The sequence below is a fragment of the Eptatretus burgeri genome, chromosome 6, assembly GCF_056783735.1.
Source record: "Eptatretus burgeri isolate ZD-2024b chromosome 6, Ebu_testis_v1, whole genome shotgun sequence".
Taxonomy (NCBI): domain Eukaryota; kingdom Metazoa; phylum Chordata; class Myxini; order Myxiniformes; family Myxinidae; genus Eptatretus; species Eptatretus burgeri.
Genome location: NC_140966.1, coordinates 53,562,926 through 53,583,407, shown reverse-complemented (window position 1 = coordinate 53,583,407; position 20,482 = coordinate 53,562,926). Strand labels below are relative to the sequence as shown.

The 20,482-nt window shown below is 45.1% G+C and overlaps 1 protein-coding gene across 1 annotated transcript in view; it reads right to left on the bottom strand.

The window, feature by feature from the left end:
• Positions 1-16,866: 16,866 nt before the first annotated feature.
• Positions 16,867-20,482, bottom strand: part of LOC147024797 (phosphatidylinositol-3,5-bisphosphate 3-phosphatase MTMR6-like) — a 97,778-nt gene continuing 94,162 nt past the window's right edge. Inside the window, exons 13-15 of the mRNA XM_085885064.1 lie at positions 20,050-20,178; positions 19,752-19,878; positions 16,867-17,387 (exon numbers count right to left, since the gene is read on the bottom strand). Of these exons, the coding sequence (XP_085741190.1) occupies positions 17,073-17,387; positions 19,752-19,878; positions 20,050-20,178 (571 nt within the window). The 3' untranslated portion in view covers positions 16,867-17,072. The remainder of the gene's footprint in view (positions 17,388-19,751; positions 19,879-20,049; positions 20,179-20,482) is intronic.

The following is a 20,482-nucleotide window of genomic DNA, read 5'->3' as shown; positions in this document are numbered from 1 at the left end:
GTCTGTCTGTCCTGAGCATAGCTCCGTGGGTTTTGATCCGATCCTGATAAAATTTTGGTGGGAGGTTTATATCATGATCTTGTTGTGTTTTCCTGAAAATGAGCGTGGTGCGCTCATTATGGGCGGAGCCACGCCCCAAAAAACGTGTTTTTAGGGGGGTAGCCGATGTCAATTTGCATCTTCTCCTAGGGGGTTTGTCGAATCTGACAGGGGTTTCGGTATTTGGTTAGCCCAATGGCACCTGCATAGCCCCATGGAGCTCGATTTTTCATTTTCGTCCCAAGGTGAAGGTCACAAGGTCACGAACTTAGAAAATTGCGATTTTAACACAATAATCCATCTTCTCCGAGGGGTTTGTCGAATCTGGCAGGGGTTTCGGTATTTGGTTAGCCCACTGGCACCTGCATAGCCCAACAGAGCTCGATTTTTCATTTTCGTCCGAAGGTCAAGGTCACAAGGTCACGAACTTTGAAAATTTCGAATATTGACATAAAAATCAGACGACCGCCCAAACTTTGAGATGACAATATTTTTGATGCATAATCTTGAGGTCATTCCCCACCTAAAGTCTTGAAACCATTTTGCTCTATCTCGAACACCTTGCCCGTGGCGCCCCCTTTGAGTTTGTTTTTACGCTGATTTCATCAAAGTATGGATAATCCGAGGAGTGCAAAATGCCATATAGCCGATATGACGTTGTATTGTTCCTGGAATGTTCCAGAGGAAGTTTTGCACCAAAGGTCATAATCCTTGACCTTTGACCTTTAAAGTTCACAAAGGTCATATTTTCAAAGTTGTGGGAATCGAACCGGGTTTTCGACCTTCTTCGACGAACTAACTCCAATAAGCTATAGCACGTATCCTGTTTCCTTATTTTAATGTCCACAACATCGTTTTGTGACCTTTAAAGGTTATGCAAAGGTCAAATTTTAAAAGTTGTTGAACGAAACCGGGTTTTCGACATTTTGCAGCTAATAACCTGTCACTCGTACCACATCATGTTGATCATTTTTATAACTTGGTCAAACATCATCACATTGTCTCATCCTTGACTTCTGAAACAATCTACATCGTCAAATATCGCTCAGGAACCATCGTCGTCTTCAGACTAATCTGTATTATAATACCAAGCGTGCACACTAAAAACTCGGCTCGCCGTCACGCGATCCCTATGAAATTGCTGTGGCACTTCGCGGACATGCCGACAATGTTTGGGAAGTCTTTGCGTTCCATCATACCACTTTCATTTTGCACAATGCGTATTTTTGTCATTCCCCGTGTACAGTCTGTCGTCTGCTACCAGCTATGTTGTACTGCTATCCCGTGCATGTGCACGGGTATCGCTAGTGTATATATGTGTATATGTATGTATATATATATATATATATGTATATATATATGTATATGTATATATGTATATGTATATATATATATATATATATATATATATATATATATATATAGGTATGTATATATATATATGTATATATATATATATATATGTATATATATATATATATATATATATATATATATGTATATGTATATATATATATATATATGTATATATATATATATATATATATATATATATATGTATGTATATATATATATATATATATATATATATATATGTATGTATATATATATATATATATATATATATATATATGTATGTATATATATATATATATATATATATATATATATATATATATATATATATATGTATGTATGTATATATGTATATATGTATGTATATATATATATCTATATATATGTATGTATATATATATATATATATATGTATGTGTATATATATGTATGTATATATATATATATATATATATATATATATTTATATATATATATATATATATATATATATATATATATATATATATATATATATATATATATATATATATATATATATATATATATGTATGTATATATATTGTTGTGGTTACCAAATTCGCAAACCACCATTCAGGTCCCTTAGGTGAGGTATCTCGGTAAGTACATGTGTAGTTAGGCCCAAACCCGTTGTCTAGTGGGAATACATGTCATTTATGCGTGCTGCGACTCTTCAGGATAGCCGTTTTTCTTTTACTATCTTTAATTTGGACCAACCGCCATTGTTACCACCACCAACCACCGCTTCACCACAACCGCCACGACCTTCCCGTCACACCTCGCAACCGTCGCATCGCCGCCGTTCTTGCCCCACTGTGGGTACCGGTGTTGGACTCGTGCAGGGCGCGCGCCGAACAGCGTGTACAAAATCACGGATTTTGTGCTTCAAAAACGGATCAAAAACGACACACGCCCACTTTTTGCCGTCCAATCGGTGAGCGAGGGGCGAATTGGCCCCGCCCCCAGGGCGATCGATATATGCAAATTTATGGATCAAAAAGCCTTCACGCCCACTTTTTCTCGGGCCAATGGGGAGCGAGGTGAAAGGTCGAAGGGAGGGGGTCAAAGATGAGAGGGCGAAGCTACGGGGCTGATAAAAGGACCGTGTTCGTCAGTCCAGGGAGTCCAGAGGCGGAGAGTAGGAGAGTCCAGAGGCGGAGAGTAGGAGAGTCGGAAACAGAGAGTCAAGACTTCGCGGGCGGTGGAGTTGGCAAGAAGGAGCTGGTCGTCGTGTGCGTTGGAGTCGGAACGGAGGGGACGGAGCTGTGGAAAGGCAGCGACACCAGACGAGGGGGTGCTCGTGCAGGGAGCTGCACCCCAGGGAGGCCGACAGCGCGACCTGGCCGAGGTGGAGACGCTCGTCGCGGGATAATAAAAATCCTCTATACCCCGAGCATCAGCAACCCCCTCCTGTTTCCCCCCGCGCTGAGATAGTGCGACCAAGGGGGCCCCTTTCCCACCCCCTACCAGACACTGTCCGCGAGGCCCGCGGAGTTGAGGCGCCATCGCCGCTCCGCGTCTCATCACCAGACGGGTAGGCGCGACCCGGTCTCGGCCTCAGGCCCGCCTCATCCTTGAGGGTATTCTTTTCCTTGGTTTTGGGTGTGTGTTGTCGGCGCCGTCTGTGAAGTAGAATTGTACAAGTGTTGCCGTGTGCTCGGTAGTCGGTATTAGCTCTGCATTGTGTTTTCGCTTTTACATTTGCTTTTTGTGTAAATTACATTGTGTCTTTTCTGTGTGCATTTGGTGGAATTGTATATGTGTGCTCCCGTGTGCCGCGAATAAATGTGCTTTGTGTTGAACTGTTTCCCGCTTCGCTTCGTCTTTTCCTCTATTGAATCCCCATCTTGCTTCACGTAAAGGGTTGGTAGTGGGCTGAATACGCCCGATAATTAATCGAACCGTCGAGGTCGACGATAACACCGCTCGGTTATTCTGATAGTACGGAACGGGTCGCTTAAGTGGCCCGTGTCCGAAGTCGACCTGCGGCGAGGTGCGATCGCCCGGTCTACCCTCCGCGTGGGTACTTAGGTAGGTCGAATTTGGCGAGCAACCCTATCCCACGCGGGGGCTGATTGGCTCGATCGCGGTGAGACCGAAAGGTCCACCCGTGACTGGTTCCCGGCGTTAGTCCGAGAGGGTCACGACTGGATTGTCCGTCCGGTGGGCGACGTGCCGCGATTCGAGTTACGTGGCCGTCAGCACGCCGGCGGGCGCGAAATCCGCAACAATATATATATGTATGTATATACTGTTGCAGTGGGGGATGATTTGGAAGACCACACCGATCGTCTGAAGGAGTACTTCGTGGCAAACAAAATGGACACCAATGAGGACGCTGAAAGACTGCGAGCTGTATTACTGACCGTATGCGGCACTCCGACGTTCAGCCTCATAAAAGATCTTCTTGCCCCAGCCAAACCTTCTGACAAGTTGTATGAAAAGCTCGTCATTCTCGTGAAAAGACATTATCACCCTAAACCGGGTAAGATGGTCAGTCAACATCAGAGTTTGTGGCTGATTTACACCGACTCGCCCAACATTGTGAGTTTAGATAATCTCGAAGAGATGTTGTGTGATTTCTTCATAATTGGCAAAGACGATTCAATTCTGCAGAAACTCCTTTCTGAATCTGACCCCAATTTGGCTAAAGGCATGGAAATAGCCACTGCGCGTATGCAAACTGCCGAGAGCCTGCGTGTGATCTCTAACAAGTCAAAAGTTATTCATCAGGACCCATCGGTTAACAAGGTAACCTTTGGCTACAAGCAAAAGTGTTTTAGCAAGCCACCAAATTCACCTCCACCTCCTGACATTTCTGAATCTACTCGTACGGTTGGAGGTAACTTATTTGTGTTGTGGTAATCATCAAGCTTTTCAATGTCGGAACAGGAATTATACCAGTGACAAATGTAGTAAACAGGGACACTTGAAGTGTCGTTGTTCTGGATCCAAGTCAAAGAACTTGTCTCCTGCTTATCACATTGGGATGAACCCTGATGCAGCGGACGATAGGTCACAGAGCACTGCCTGCAGCCAAGAGTCAAGTGAGGAACTTCATGAGGTTTTCTCTGTTGGAACAAAGAGCTCTGCCGCACCAATTTTAGTTGATGCAACAATCGATGAGATCCCGGTGAGAATGGAAGTTGATACCGACGCTTCCAGATCAATTATGAGTGAGAACAAGTTCACCTCCATCTACCCTGCGAGAAAGGCTCCTGCACTCTACCCTGTATCTACTGACTTGAGAACATACACCAAAGAGGTGGTTCCTGTAGTTGGCTCAGCTAACACAACTGGAGGATATGGAAACAGCACTCATATCCTACCACGACTGATAGTACATGGAGAAGGATCAACTCTCTTAGGCCAAGATTGGTTACGAATCATCAGACTTCATTGGAGTGATGTAAACAGAGTCTCCAACTCTGATGCTGGATACGATACTGTGCTCAATAAGTACCCTGGCCTGTTCAGCGATGGTGTTGGCACCTTTCCAGGGCCCAAAGTGAGGATTCATGTTTGTACAGATGCTCAGCCATTGTTCCATAAGGTGAGACCTGTGCCTGACACGATGCGATCAATGATCAAATGTAAGCTTGACCACCTGCAGAGTGAGGGCATAATCTCACCAGTCGAGTACTCCAACTGGGCGGCACCTATCGTTTCAATACTCAAAGCAGATGGAACAGTGCGCATTTGTGGGGACTGCAAAACGACAACCAACCATCATTCAAAGCTGGATGTCTACCCTTTGTCCAAAGCAGAGGATCTGTTCACCACTCTCATGGGTGGCCAGACATTCAGGAAGCTTGACTTGACCAATGCCTATGCTCAAATGGAACTGGATGATGATTCCAAGCCCTAGACATGAATCAACACTCATCGAGGACTCCACATGTACAACAGATGCCCATTTGCCATATGCTCTGCTGCACCAATCTTCCAACGCAAGATGGAGACATTGAAAACTGTACCAAAGACAGTCGTGTTCCAGGAGGACATACTAGTGACTGGCAAGTCACAACATGAACACCTCGAGAACCTAAACGAAGTCCTCAATCGGCTGTCACAAGCTGGGTTATGCCTAAGGCACGAGAAGTGTACCTTTATAGCACGTGAAGTTATATACCTGGGTCATCAAATCTCCTGTCAAGGCATTTTGCCCTCTCTGAGCAAAGTTGAAGCAATTGCGAATGCACCAATGCCACAAAACATTTCAGTACTTCGTGCATTCCTGGGTATGTTGACCGACTTTGGTAATTTCCTGCCTCAACTAAACACAACCATCGAGCCTCTGCATCTTCTCCTTAGGAAAGGCATTGGCTGGAAATGGGAAGCTGTCCAAACAAGAGCGTTCAAGGCCGCTAAAACCGTATTGTCCTCCTTGCCGTTACTTGTCCATTACGACCCATCGAAGGGACTTGTTCTCAGTTGTGATAGCTCTTCATCTGGCATCGGGTGTGCGTTGTTGCAAACAAATGGAACCGGAATCTCCAGCCTGTTGCATATGCATCACGAACCCTATCCGACACTGAACGTCGCTCTGCTCAAGTAGAACGAGAGGCGTTAGTGTGTGTCTGGTGCACAATCAAGATGCACCAAATGTCTTTGGATGACATGTTGTTACGGATTTGGAAGCCTCTTGCACACAGACAGTCAGCAGTCCCAAAGTTTAGTTATTTCGTTAAGTATATGTTTATAGCTGGGGTCCCGTCCCTTATGTCTAATGGGAATTTCATGTGTGCGCTGCGGGTTTATTGGTTAGGTTTTTTTTTACAACAACAGCTGCACTGTCCCTCAACCCGGTCACCGTTGCGCACGTGTTTCTGGCTGCGGACGTCGGCGGGACGCCTCGCTCCAGAGCCGACTCCGCCCACAAGGGCAAGGGCGTGCCCTTTGTCCAATCAGGAGGCTCATCGCCTCAGCTCGAGACTCCACCCAGAAAGGCAGGGCGTGCCCCTTGTCCAATCACGCACAGAGGGCGACTTTCCCATGACACCCCGGCCAATGAGGTTTGAGGTTGCCACAGAGGGCGACTTTCCCACGACACCCCGGCCAATGAGGGTTGAGATGCCTCAGATGGCAATTTTTTCACTCCGCACAAGAAATGAATAAAGAAACGCCAGGCTCCGGAGTGCTGGTCTTCGGGGGTCGCAGGTCTTGATGCTGGCTGGTTCGTCTGGCCCTGGGTCATCATCATCTCTGGTCTTCTCCTTGGTCTTGGTTCATGGCTGGTTGGAGGGCACGGTCGCTGGTGCTTGGTGCGGCGACGAAGGTGTGGGTTTGAGTCCCCCCCCCCCCGAACCAACTCATCTCGACCAGATCGCACAAGGCGGAAAGGTGCCCAACCAGCCCCATTTCTTTTGGGTGTGTGTGTGTGCGTTGGTAGCACCCGTCCTGTAAGTAGAAACTGTTAAGTGCCTGTGTTCCTTGTAAATTGCATTTCTGATAGTCGGTTTAACTCTGCTCTTTTTGTGCTCCCCTGCCACATTATAAATAAACCCCCCAATTGTTCAATGTACCAGCTCGTTGTGCTTTCTATTACTGACCCAGCACGGTTCGTGCTTGAGAACCAGTAAGCCGATTGGGCTGTAAGTTGTCGTTTGGACCGACGGACTTTGGTAATTCCGCTCGGTTACATTGGACCGAGGTCACTAGGGCGACCCGGTTCGACAGAGTCCATTGAGGGTGTGACTTCCCTGGTAATTTGACGACGTGGGTACTTAGGTATATTGAAATTTGGCTATTAACCCTACCCCACGCCGTCAGAGAATTGGCGAGCACGGTCCTTAAGTGACCCGTGACTTTCGGAGTTGTCCGAAGGTTACGACCTGCAATTCCGGGTGTTCGGTGAGAGACGGCTCTACTGCTCCACCTGGCGGCCGTTCCTCGCCACCGACGCCCTGCCCACAACAATATTACCATTGAGACTGATCACAAACCCTTGTTAGGTCTCCTGGGAGAAACCACAGCCATCCTGCTGACATCATCAGGTCGTGTACAACGTTAGGCATTGACCCTTGCCGATTATGACTATTCATTGGTTTACCATACGGGTAAGAAAATGTACTGTTCTGACGCGCTCAGTCACTTGCTGCTTCCCATAACCATCCCAGAACCTCCACAATCTGGTGATATTATTCATCTCATGGCCAACGTCATTCACAATGAGACAGCCGTAACCACGAAGCAGATTGTTTGTGCTACCAATAGCAATCCAGATTTGTCACAAATTAAACGCTGTGTTCTCTCAGGTTATTGGGCATCACTACCGCAAGGGGCGAAACCGTACCTCATCCAGAAGGATGGGCTCTCTATTGATGCAGACTGCCTGCTTCAGGGTAGCTGAGTGATAATTCTGCCGAAACTCCAAGGGAAAATTATCAGTGAACTCGACAAAGCCCATCCAGGCGGAGTCACCATGAAGACGATTGCCCGAGCCCATGTTTGGTGGCCTGGTTTGGACAGTGACATTGAGTCCAGTGTACGCCATTGTTACACTTGTCAAACCCATGCCAAGACACCGCCACAGTCTCCATTGGCCGTGGAAATCAAAGCCATGGTTCAGACTCCACATCGACCATGCTACTCCGTCTCAAGGGAAGCTTTTCCTTGTCGTAGTTGATGCCCACTCCAAATGGATTGAAGCTCTCGTGGTGCCATCCTCATCCTCTGCTGTAACAATTGAAGTACCATGTTCGCACAACATGGTATTCCAAACTCCGTTGTATCAGATAATGGATCGTCATTTACGAGTTCAGAGTTTCAGAACTTTTGTAAAATGAATGGCATTAAGCACGACATATCTGCCCCCTACAAACCTGCCAGTAACGGTCAAGCCGAACGTGCTGTTCAGATCAAGAATGGTCTCAGCCGCGTCAAGGAAGGCTCCATTCAATCTCGCCGAGCTCGTGTGTTGCTCAACTACCAGAACCAGGCCACATCAAACCACCGGTCGCTCACCTGCCAAGCTTCTGATGGGTCGTGAATTGACATGGTTATCATTAGTGCACCTGGATAAAACAGTCGAGGTCGAGAATAACAAGTATCAACAGAAACGTAATCACGACCAAACATCTGTATACCGCAACTTCCTGATTAACGATCCTGTACACGTGTTGAACTCCGGATGTGGAACCAAGTGGTTATCTGGAATCATTATCGACAACATTGGTGAAATGATGTTTCTTGTCCACAACGTCCACAAAGCTCTAGCAACATGTTAAACTACTTACTGGCATAAAGTGCCACCAGAAACCAAGTTTGAGTGAAAGTTTAATCAACTTCGTATGTCAGGTCTATCAGTACAAGTCTGCAATGGTCATGAACACCAGTTTACAAGAAGTTTATGAATTTAGGAAACAAAATGTTTTTACTTCTGAGGCTAATCAATCTCATGTCCTTGTTAAGTTCGCTGCACGGTTGGACGCATGTGTGTTGCAGTGTGCGTGCAGTCGGTTGTGTAATGTTCTCTCACAGGTGTAGCTGGTTGTGGTGTACCCGCTCTACTGTTTATGTCTGGACGAGTGGTATTGCTCATATTTCGTCTCTGGGCGTTTATAAGCATCACACTGTACGCAGTGATTCGAAGCTATGATGAACAGGCATTCCATAATATGAGTGAGGAAAGTGAAAAACAAAAAACCTTATCATTAAGAAATCGTTGCGGCCTGCTCCAAGTCAAGACAAGGTTGAGCAGACCAAAAACATGGTGCCTTTCAGACCCCAGCAAGGTTACCCAGGAAACGCCTTAAGACCCCAAAGAGCGAGTTGGTCGGGGATCTCCTAACGAAGAATATAATTAAATAAGGCTATTAATTGTCTTCAAAAGGGCTGATTTAATCAAGGCAACCCCCCCCCCCCAATTTTCACTCTTGCACTTCCTTTGAGTTTTCTTAATGTGTATGCAAAGTTTCACGCTGCTAGGTTTTATAGTTTTCGAGTTATGGAGGAGACATCCCTCCATTGGGACCATACTCTGCACAGAGCGTTGGTGCTTCCTAAGCAGTCTCCTTGGCTATTGGACACAATCCTGAACAGGTCACCACTCCGACACAGGACACCAGCAAGCTGGCACTCATTTTGCCGACCTCGGAAGGATGACAGGCAGAGTCAACCCCACCTGGTATTAATTCAGCATCTGAGTGTGATTTGAACTCAGGATCCTAGGATCCCAAGCCCACAACCCTAACCATAAGCCAACACCAAGCATATGAAGGAGACACACTGACACTAATAAACATATACATATATATATATATATATATATATATATATATATATATATATATATATATATATATATATATATATATATATATATGGATTTAAAAAAAAATTGAAAAATGAAAATCAGATTTTTTTCAGCTTTGATCGGGTCTTGTGCTATTACAATGCCTACATTTTTTAATCAGAAGCAATCAAATAATATGTACTGTATTGTGAAGATCTGTGTCGTGGTTGTTGTGATTTGTTGAAAACAACACAAATTAAATGATCGCCCAGGCATTCCTTTCCCGTCATAATTCTCTGCAGACTACTGTAGTGGGACCTGTTACCAACTATAGTATATGAAAGTACTACTCTCATACACCACAACATAAAGCTCTTTCTAACCACCGACTGACTGACATGAAAGATCAGTACCTTCCGGGTGACATAGAAAGCTGAAATTTTGCATGCCGATGGACATTGTACACCGAAAAAAAAACAACCAAACAAACGGATAAAACACAGAATCGGACAACATCCGTAAATGAAGATATAATTAAATGAAAAAAAAAAATGAAAAGCAGGTGAGAGACTCGAGACAATGGGGAAGCATGGTTCATATGCTTACACAAGGTGTAAGCACACCCCGTCAGTATACTATAATTCTAACTAGCACTTTTGCCTGGGCATGTTTACACATGCCCCTGTTATTAAAAAGATTCCTTTACACAGGTTTATTATAACTTCCGTGTTCATGCCTCAAGCGGGTATGGTGCTTACACACTGCCGTGATCGAGTAATATGTATTGTTAAGATCACAAGTTTAGGTCATATTATGTATGCAAGCTAATGGAAACTGCGTGTTCCCTTGGTATATATTGTTGTAGATTTCCGCCCGCCGGCGTGCGAACGACCGCGTTTAACCAATAGCGGTCGCTTCGCCCACCGAACGGACAATCCAGTCGCGGCTTTCCGGATCAACGTCGAAAACCAGCCACGGGTGTGTTTTTAACCACACCACAACCTTGTCCGCACTCTACCCGCGCGTTACAGGGTCAATCGTCGAATTGTCGATATACCTAATTAATCGCGTGGGTAGACTACCGAGAGATTGTACCTCAACGGGACCGCTTGGAAACGAGCCACTTAAGCAGCTCGCTTCCTTTTGGGATAACCGAGCGGTGTATTATCGCACAGTCCCGTTAGACCCGATCACTTTACCGGCTATTTAAAACCAACTATATTCCGAGAGCAAGATGGCAGCTCAATTGAGAGAAGAGGGAATGGACGCAACAAACGGGTTTACATTCACACAAGGACATTTATTGCAATAAAGTACGTAAGCAGGCATGCACGTATGCAATTAAAACAAGGCAAAACGCGTATGCAATTATACAATTATACAAAACGCGTATGCAATCAAAGGGCGGAGGAGCTCCTTGTGAGCCAACGGCCATCCATATCTCGTGCCCAAATGTGTCTGCGGACGTCCTCCTGCAGTTGGGTCACTTCTTATTAGGAGGTTGGTGGCAGGATTTGCACTCCAGCCACCGTAAAACCCTTCATTCCGCAAAACGCAAAAAAATCTGAAAACCCACTCCGTGGGAGTACCTCCTGTGCAGCTTCCCTTCGCAGGGCAGCTCACCGGATGACGGGATTGGGGCAAAGCCTTTGGGACCCCCAATCTTTGATGATAGGAGGGAAACCACGGGGTAACATCCCTGGGTCAGATTGCGGGAGAGTGTGTCGGAGTAGTGCTGAGGTGTCGTTCACCAGACGGCGGTCTCCTTGGGTCAACCTGAGGCGGTCCCTTCGGGTGGGTGCCTGGAATGTCCTATCCCTAAGAGAGGATGATCACCTGTCTCTGTTATCATCTGAGCTCAAGCGTTTGGACATCGGGATTGTAGCTCTCTCTGAGGTTCGGAGACCGGATTGCGGCGAGATAATGGTGGGTGGTTACACCTACTATTGGTCTGGTCGCTCTGATGGTTACCATACCCAAGGAGTTGCTGTAGCTGTGTCCAATAAGCTGACCCCAATGATAATTGAGGTAACACCGGTCAACGAGCGTATTATGAGATTAAGGATTCGTCACTCCTTAGGTGTCATTTCCCTGGTCTCTGTTTATGCTCCGACTGAGGCGAGTGATTTCACCGTGAAGGATGCATTCTACGCCACACTAAAGTCTGTGGTTGATCAGTGCCCCAGATGAGATACACTTCTAGTCTTGGGGGATTTCAATGCATCGACTGGAACTGATAGGGACGGTTATGAGGTGTGTGTTGGTCCCCATGGGTCAGGAACTATGAACCAGAATAGCACTAAGTTCCTTGACTTTGCAAGAAGTCATGGACTTAGGGTGGCTGGTTCATGGTTTCAGCGCCCACAAGCTCATCACTGGACTTGGTATTCCAACGCTGGCGGTGTGGCAAAGGAGATTGACCATGTCCTCATTGACGGTCGTTGGAGGATGATCCAGAACTGCAGGGTCTACCGGAGTGCTCAGTTCCTCAATACTGACCACAGGCTTGTTGTAGCAACTCTAAAGCTGCACCTTGAATCCTGGAGAATGGTACCATCCCAGCCTCGGCTGGATGTTGCCAAGCTCAGGGATGAGAGAGTAGCTGAGGAGTTTGCGAACAGGCTGAGTGGACACTTGGGGGGTCTGGGTGCTTTGGGGGGTCCTGAAGAGTTGTGGAGCGCCTTCAAGACCACCATCCTTGATGTTGCCGGTGGATGCCTTGGAGCTCACCGCAGGGCAAAGAAGAATTTTGTCTCTCAAGGGACACTGGATACCATTGACCAGAGTCGCAGGGCCAGGCTGAATGGCAGAGCTGAGCTGTTCAGGGAGCTGAGGCGTAAAACTGTACGTGCACTGAGGGTGGACAAGGAGGCCTATGTGCGAGGAATCTGTGAGGGGGTAGAGCATCACCTGTGGACAGGTGATTCTCGTCCCGCTTACAGGGGAATTCGCGCATTACGTTCATCCAAGCCCATCCCTCGGAGCACTGCATTTAGAGCAGAGAGTGGAAGGCTCTTAACAGAGGAGTCTGAAGTGAAGGCCCGCTGGGCCGGTTACTTTGAGCGGTTGTACCAGGCTGATCCCCCAACTGTCGAGTTGGACGTCAAGGGTGTTACAATCAAGGGTGTTACGTCCAGAGCAGTCAGGCTTTACACCAAAGAGGTCAACAATTGACCGTATCCTTGCACTTCGTGTCCTCACCGAACGCAGACGAGAGTTTCGGCAGGGGCTGCTTGCAGCCTATGTTGATCTCTGTAAAGCGTTCGATTCAGTGAATCGGGATGTCCTCTGGAGGATTCTTGGTCTTCGTGGGGTGCCACCAAAACTGATCGATCTGATGTCTGAACTTTACTCTGGTACTGAGAGTGCTGTGAAGTGTGGTGGTACCATCTCTGACTTATTTCCAGTTGTTACTGGAGTTCGTCAGGGATGTGTACTTGACCCCACACTTTTCAGCACTTGTATGGACTGGATTTTAGGGAGGATGTCGGAGAGATCAAGTTGCGGTGCATCATTTGGGAATGTCAAGATCTCGGACCTTGATTTTGCAGATGATGCAGTCATCTTTGCGGAGACTTTAGATATCCTCTTGGGGGCCCTCGAGGTGCTGAATGAAGAGTCGGAGCCGTTGGGATTACGGGTTTCTTGGGTCAAAACTAAGATCCAGGCTTTTGGTGACATCTTGGATGCTGCTGTCCTGTCTGTGTCTGTTTGTGGTGAGGATGTTGAGGTCATGGAGAGATTCACTTACCTTGGCAGTGATATTCATGTCTCTGCTGGCTGCGAGTCAGAGGTCAATAGACGTCTGGGTCGGGCCTGGGGAGTCATGGATTCACTGGATCATGGGGTGTGGCGCTGCCGGTACCTGTGCGGGAGGACGAAAGTCCGAGTCTTCAGGTCCTTGGTACTTCCAGTCTTGCTCTATGGGTGCGAGACTTGGACTCTGACCAAGGATCTGAGACAGAGACTTAATTCCTTTGGTACCAGGTCTCTTCGGAGAATCCTTGGCTATCGCTGGTCGGATTTTGTGTCCAACGAGCGGTTGCTGAGAGAGACTCGGATGAGATTTGTTACCTGCATAGTCCGTGAGCGTCAGTTGTGGCTGTATGGACATGTGGCTCGTTTTCCTGACTCTGATCCTGCTCACCAGATTCTCTCAGCGAGGGAGTCTCATGAGTGGAGGAGGCCAGTGGGCCAACCACGTGCCTCATGGTTGCAACAGGTTGACCATCATCTCAAGGAGATGGGGATGGGCCTGGCATCTGCCTGGGGGATGGCCAGACGGAGGCCCCTGGAGTACCGGCGGAAAGTGGACACAGGGACGCGCTGTTCTGGCACATGCTCCCATACCTGACCTGACCTGAATTATACAAGGCCAACACGCATGACAGGAGAACTACAACCGTTCTACACAATTACTTAACAGTTTTTACTACTTAGTAGACACGGGCCCACGGACACACGCACGCACACACACACAACCAATAAATGGTGGCAGAGGCCTTTAATCACGAGTTCCAGCTCGGAGGGCAGGTGAGATGAAACCCAGAGCCTATCTCGAACATCTCCACCTCGTGTGGTCTTCAAGTTGTTCGGACCTGGGCTCCAGCGAGAGCGAGCTGGATCCAATCGCTGGTCCGCGATCCCTCCCGAGCTCCCGCGAATCCTCCCGCGCTTCTCAACACGTGCTGGTGAGACGTGGCGCCAATCATTCCCGTCGATGTGCCAATCCTTCCCATCGATGTGCCGATCCTTCCCATCGATGCGCCGCTTCCCCCAAGGAACCACCTCCAAGAAGAGGTCGATGATTCGCACCAAGCCAGGAACCAAACGGAGAACAAAGAGCTCCACGAACCAAGAAGAAGAAGCAGCCACCATTCGCAGCTCGAGCCAAGCAACCGGCTCGACTTTCTTCCAAAGCAAAGCAGCTCTCCAAGAAGTCTACCGAGCCAAGCAGAAGGTCCACTGAACCACCAAAGCAAAAAGCCTCCAAAAAGCTTCCTCCCGAACCAGGCCGCAGCCGAAGCTCACTGAGCCAGCCGAAGCAAAAAGCTTCCGAAGGCCTCAACCCTAACCCAAGCCAAACAGGACCCGAAGGTCTGCTGAACGACTACCCTCAACTCCTTTCTCCAACTCCGAACACGAACCAAGAAAGGATCTCTTCCTTATCCTCTTCCGCCCTTCCCCCGCTCCCGGTGTGACTCATGCCCTCATGCTCCATCCCCCGCTCAATCACGGGTGGGAGTTGTTGACATGAATCACGGGACGGCAGGTTTCTTCTTCCTATTCGCAGAAGAGGGGGAGGGACGACTCCATTGATTCGTTCCCTAACTATTAAATTGATCCGCAGCGCATCTAATCGATTTCTGAACATTTAAACAATGGAAGGTGAGCTATCTAGGGAAAAAGCACTTATCGACATAGCTGACTAAAGGAACCTGTATGTTGTGTGCAATCGAATTCCAAATTCGTAACAATATGTATACCCCAACCTCTTGTCCTTCCTGTCTCGATACGATCCCTCTATTGCTTTTTAACTTTAATCTACCACATCACGAAGATCAACATGGTAAGATGCCCACCAGAGCACTTCTGGAAGTACCATGGCAACACTTCTGTTAAGAAATATCTTAACCTACAGGACCTTGCTTGCAATATAAATACTGCCACATGGCACCAAAGACACCTGATGGGCAGAAAAAAACAACAATCAGATGCAAAGAGAATGGCAGTCTTCAAGTCACTTGACACTCAAGAGCAGACGCAGGCTCGGCTCAATGATCAACGTGCAAGGCAAGCAGCTGAGATGACAGAGCAGACAGAGGCTTGGGTTGAGGATCAACGTGCAAGACAAACAGCCTCCTGGGCAGCTGAGACTACAGAGCAGACATAGACTTTGCAATGCCCAAGATTGGTAATTCAATCAAAACCACAAGTCCAACATTCCCCAATTTGTCATCCAGGAAACATTTCACCACATATTGCATTGAATTTCCCAGGCAACGCCGGGTACTTCAGATCTTAGAAAATATTACAATGTCGGGGGTTTTTGTGGTGGTTTTTAAACTTCAAAAATTGCACTGCATGTTCTGGCAGTGAGATGTCAAATTGTGAAAACAATCAAGTTCTAATTTGCATTTCATGCACGGAGGGTGGGATTGGGACCGATTGATATCGTGGATGTGAAGGTCAAAAATGTTGCCACATTTGCATGTGTAATAAACATTTAATCCCAAAGAGAATTAGACTACAGCTCACCCCAATGGAAAGCCATGAAGGTGAGCAATATCCTCCACCATTACCTTACTTTCTCTCAATCCACAACCCTCAACCCCATTCCAACATAGGCGGTTTGTAGGTGGTCTGCAAATTCCCATGTCAAGAGCACAAAGTAAGTTTGATTCTTTGATGTACTTTTGCATTTTCTATGAAGAATGGCGAGAGAAAAACCAAACGCTTAATTCACGGACAGCCGAGGCTGTCGCTCCAAGAATACAAAAAAAGTAACACAATGTTGTTCCTTTTATTATTATTATTATTATTATTATTATTATTAAAGTGCTACTCTATTCCCCCACCCCAACCCCTCCATCCACACATCCAAAGCACTTTACCTGCAAGACACAGCAATAAACATGTTGCTTTTTGTCCAATCATTTTCATAGCTAAGAGCAACATTTTACACCAATGCCATGCGTCTTGCAGGAGGTGACTGCAAAGCCCTTTTGGCACAAGCTGCAATAAGTTCTCATTTCTTTCAGACAAACACGACGGCAAAAAGATTCAAGTTTGACTCTGATGATTCAAGAACAAATATTTTCTCGTCCAATTACTTCTCCATTACATTCCCATAACTGTGTCCACTGGGTTGAGTTCAAATAAAATTTTAAAAAAACCCACACAAAAGTGGAAAATACCAACATAATTGACTTGCTTTCATCTCCAATGCCAATGTGAAGGAAAAACTTTGTCTGAAGACCAAGTTCTTACGTACAGTGGAAATAAATGAATAGAATATACATCACCTTGTGTATTTCAAACTAATATCTTGATATATCCACTGCAAAAGGAAGTTTACTATATACACCAAGCTGAGCTTCTGACCATGACACATTCAGTATACAATATACAGATGCAAAATTATGGAAAGGACATTCCACCTTTATCTCCATAGCTGATTAAGCCATTAAGGACTTCCCAAACACGCCAAATAATTTGATTACACAGTGCATATTTTATTTTTCTAGTGCCAAGCTCAGTGCATTTCAACAAAATGTTGCACTCATTTATGTAATAAACACCTTTCAATCCCATAGGCTTCGCCAAATATATAAAAATGTATGAACATGGAGCAATATTTGTAATGTCGTTACAAAGGTCTTGCTTCTTCTACTTTTTTCCTCCAAATCTCTTACTTTGGTTATTCAAGTCCTTCCGAATTGTCACTGCAGCTCAAAACTCCATTTGAGATCACAAAATCATCATCATCATCATCATCATCATCATCATCAACACCACTACTACCATCACTGGATGAAGGAGAACTCGAAGGAAGAGTGACCAAATTTGTTGTATTGTTGGGAACACCAGCATATGCATCCTGTGGAGTACCAGGAGAAAGTGAGGGAGTAGACATTGAATTAGAGTCGGGAGGAGGGGGATTCAGGCCCACAGAGGTGGGCAACCGTCTGATCTGGGCTTTGTCTGGCCGTGGACCTTGAAGCAGTGTGAGACGCTGCAGGGACAGTCAAGGGAAAGGGTGTGGAAAAGGTTTAAATGAGAACATGTGACGTGAGCAGAGATAGAGTTGGTTAAACGCCACAAAACTTCACTGCTAAAAATCAGTAAGCTCATTATACTCCATTTGTAAAAAGAAACAAGATCACAAAGGTCATATATATGAATGTATTTTAAAAAACTATGACATTTCTGGAAGAGAAGAGAGCGCAGCAATTTATTAATACAGCAGAAACAATGTGTAGATGTTTTACCACAAAAAATCATACTTTCAAGATGCTCATCGAGAAATGGTAGATTATGGCTGGATCCATCACAATGATCCAAAGCAAGCTTTTTCAACCTAGCATCAGTGGACCCTAACAGGTCCCCAAGCATAGTAAAGTGCAAGACACCCATGAAATAGGATAAAATGTAACAGCTTGGTTATTCCAAAGGGTTATTCCAACGTGTAATTCTAAAGGGTAATTCTAACGGGTTATTCTAAAGGGTTATTCTAAAGGGTTATTCTAAAGGGTTATTCTAAAGGGAAATTCCAAGGGTAATTCCAAGGGTAATTCCAAGGGTAATTCCCAAGGGTTATTCTCAAGGGTTATTCTCAAGGGTTATTCTCAAGGGTTATTCTCAAGGGTTATTCTCAAGGGTTATTCTCAAGGGTTATTCTCAAGGGTTATTCTCAAGGGTTATTCTCAAGGGTTATTCTCAAGGGCTATTCGAAAGGGCTATTCGAAAGGGCTATTCGAAAGGGCTATTCGAAAGGGCTATTCTAAAGGGTTATTCTGAAGGGTTATTCTAAAGGGCTATTTCTAAAGGGCTATTTCTAAAGGGTTATTCTAAAGGGTTATTCTAAAGGGTTATTCTGAAGGGTTATTCTAAAGGGTTATTCTAAAGGGTTATTCCAAAGGGTTATTCCAAAGGGTTATTCCAAAGGGTTATTCTAAAGGGTTATTCTAAAGGGTTATTCCAAAGGGTTATTCCAAAGGGTTATTCTAAAGGGTTATTCTAAAGGGTTATTCTGAAGGGTTATTCTGAAGGGTTATTCTAAAGGGTTATTCCAAAGGGTTATTCCAAAGGGTTATTCTAAAGGGTTATTCCAAAGGGTTATTCCAAAGGGTTATTCTGAAGGGTTATTCTGAAGGGTTATTCTGAAGGGTTATTCTGAAGGGTTATTCTGAAGGGTTATTCTGAAGGGTTATTCTGAAGGGTTATTCTGAAGGGTTGTTCTGAAGGGTTATTCTGAAGGGTTATTCTGAAGGGTTATTCTCAAGTGTAATTCGCAAGGGTTATTCTAAAGGGTAATTCTGAAGGGTTATTCTGAAGGGTTATTCTGAAGGGATATTCTAAAGGGATATTCCAAAGGGTAATTCTGAAGGGTTATTCTGAAGGGTTATTCTGAAGGGTTATTCTAAAAGGTAATTCTAAAGGGTTATTCTGAAGGGTTATTCTGAAGGGTAATTTTGAAGCATAATTCTCAAGGGTAATTCTCAAGGGTAATTCTCAAGGGTAATTCTCAAGGGTTATTTTAAAGGGTAATTGCAAAGGGTAATTCTCAAGGGTTATTCGAAAGGGTAATTCCAAAGTGTTATTCTGAAGGGTTATTCTTAAGGGTTATTCTAAAGGGTTATTCTAAAGGGTTATTCTAAAGGGTTATTCTAAAGGGTTATTCTAAAGGGTTATTCTAAAGGGTTATTCTAAAGGGTTATTCTAAAGGGTTATTCTAAAGGGTTATTCTCAAGGGTTATTCTCAAGGGTTATTTCTAAAGGGTTATTCCGAAGGGTTATTCTAAAGGGTTATTCCAAAGGGTAACTCTAACGGGTTATTCTAAAGGGTTATTCTCAAGGGTTATTCTAAAGGGTTATTCTAAAGGGTTATTCTAAAGGGTTATTCTAAAGGGTTATTCTAAAGGGTTATTCTAAAGGGTTATTCTAAAGGGTTATTCTGAAGGGTTATTCTGAAGGGTTATTCTGAAGGGTTATTCTAAAGGGTTTTCTGAAGGGTAAATCTAAAGGGTAATTCTCAAGGGTGATCCCAGAGGGTTCTGAAGGATTCTAAAGGGGGGTTCGAAAGGGTAATTTGAATGGTTTTTCTTCGTTTCTAGCGTTTCGCCATTTCATATTAAAAATGCCAAACTGAACCACTCGCTTCCATTGGAAATGGGTGCGATATTTATTTAAAGCCTTGCAATACAAACTCATGCATGTTGTTGCATTTGCTTCCCAAACAGCTCACCGGAGCTTTGTTAGTTGTTACTACAATCAATCAATCTCATGATTCATCATAATGTAAAGGAAAGTTAGTGTTAAACCTTATCTTAAAGTTGGCAGATACAAAAAAAACAAGATACAAAAGGCACAAACATACATCTTCCAGTTGGTCAACCTCCTGCTCCAGCTCATTGCATCGCTTTTGCATTGCAGTCAATGCCTTCAAATAACTCTGTCGTGGTTGTAGACTTGTTTCAAAGTGGTTGTACATGCCTCTCCAAAACCTGCAACCACACTACACCAAGTTAATCTCAATTTCAAGTAAACTCGCAGGACGACAGTACTATGGAAGACATGCAATCATGCTACTGGAAGGCTGTGCAAGCACAGCACTCTAAGTACCCTTACAAGAAGGCAGTAACATGAAGGCAGTACTGTGATTGTGCTCAACCTACATAAAGTTGCAGGCAGCTGTATTTGGCCAAATTGGCCCTGCATTGTTGTTCGGGCGGTAGTGAGGGTTGGCAAAGGTGTCCCGCTGGTCCCAGAGATGAGCCCAAACAGAATATGTGCGATCCCGCACTCTAATGGGCAAACACAGGAAGTTAAAGATATTTAGAAGTGATGAAAATAAAAAGGAAAATATCACGGGGTGGGAGGGGTAGGGGAAGAAAGAGCAAACTAACGTGATGACCATTTTAACAATGTCAAATAAAATATCCAAAATGATGGTGGGAATGAATGATGAGCAATGAATGGAAGATTATTGCTTCTGCATCATTGGCAACTGTTAAAATTACAGCACAAATTATGTACTTCACCAGCCTTTAAAACAACACTCCGAATTGCTGGCAAAATAAAATCAAAAATCGAGAGTTCAGAGAACAC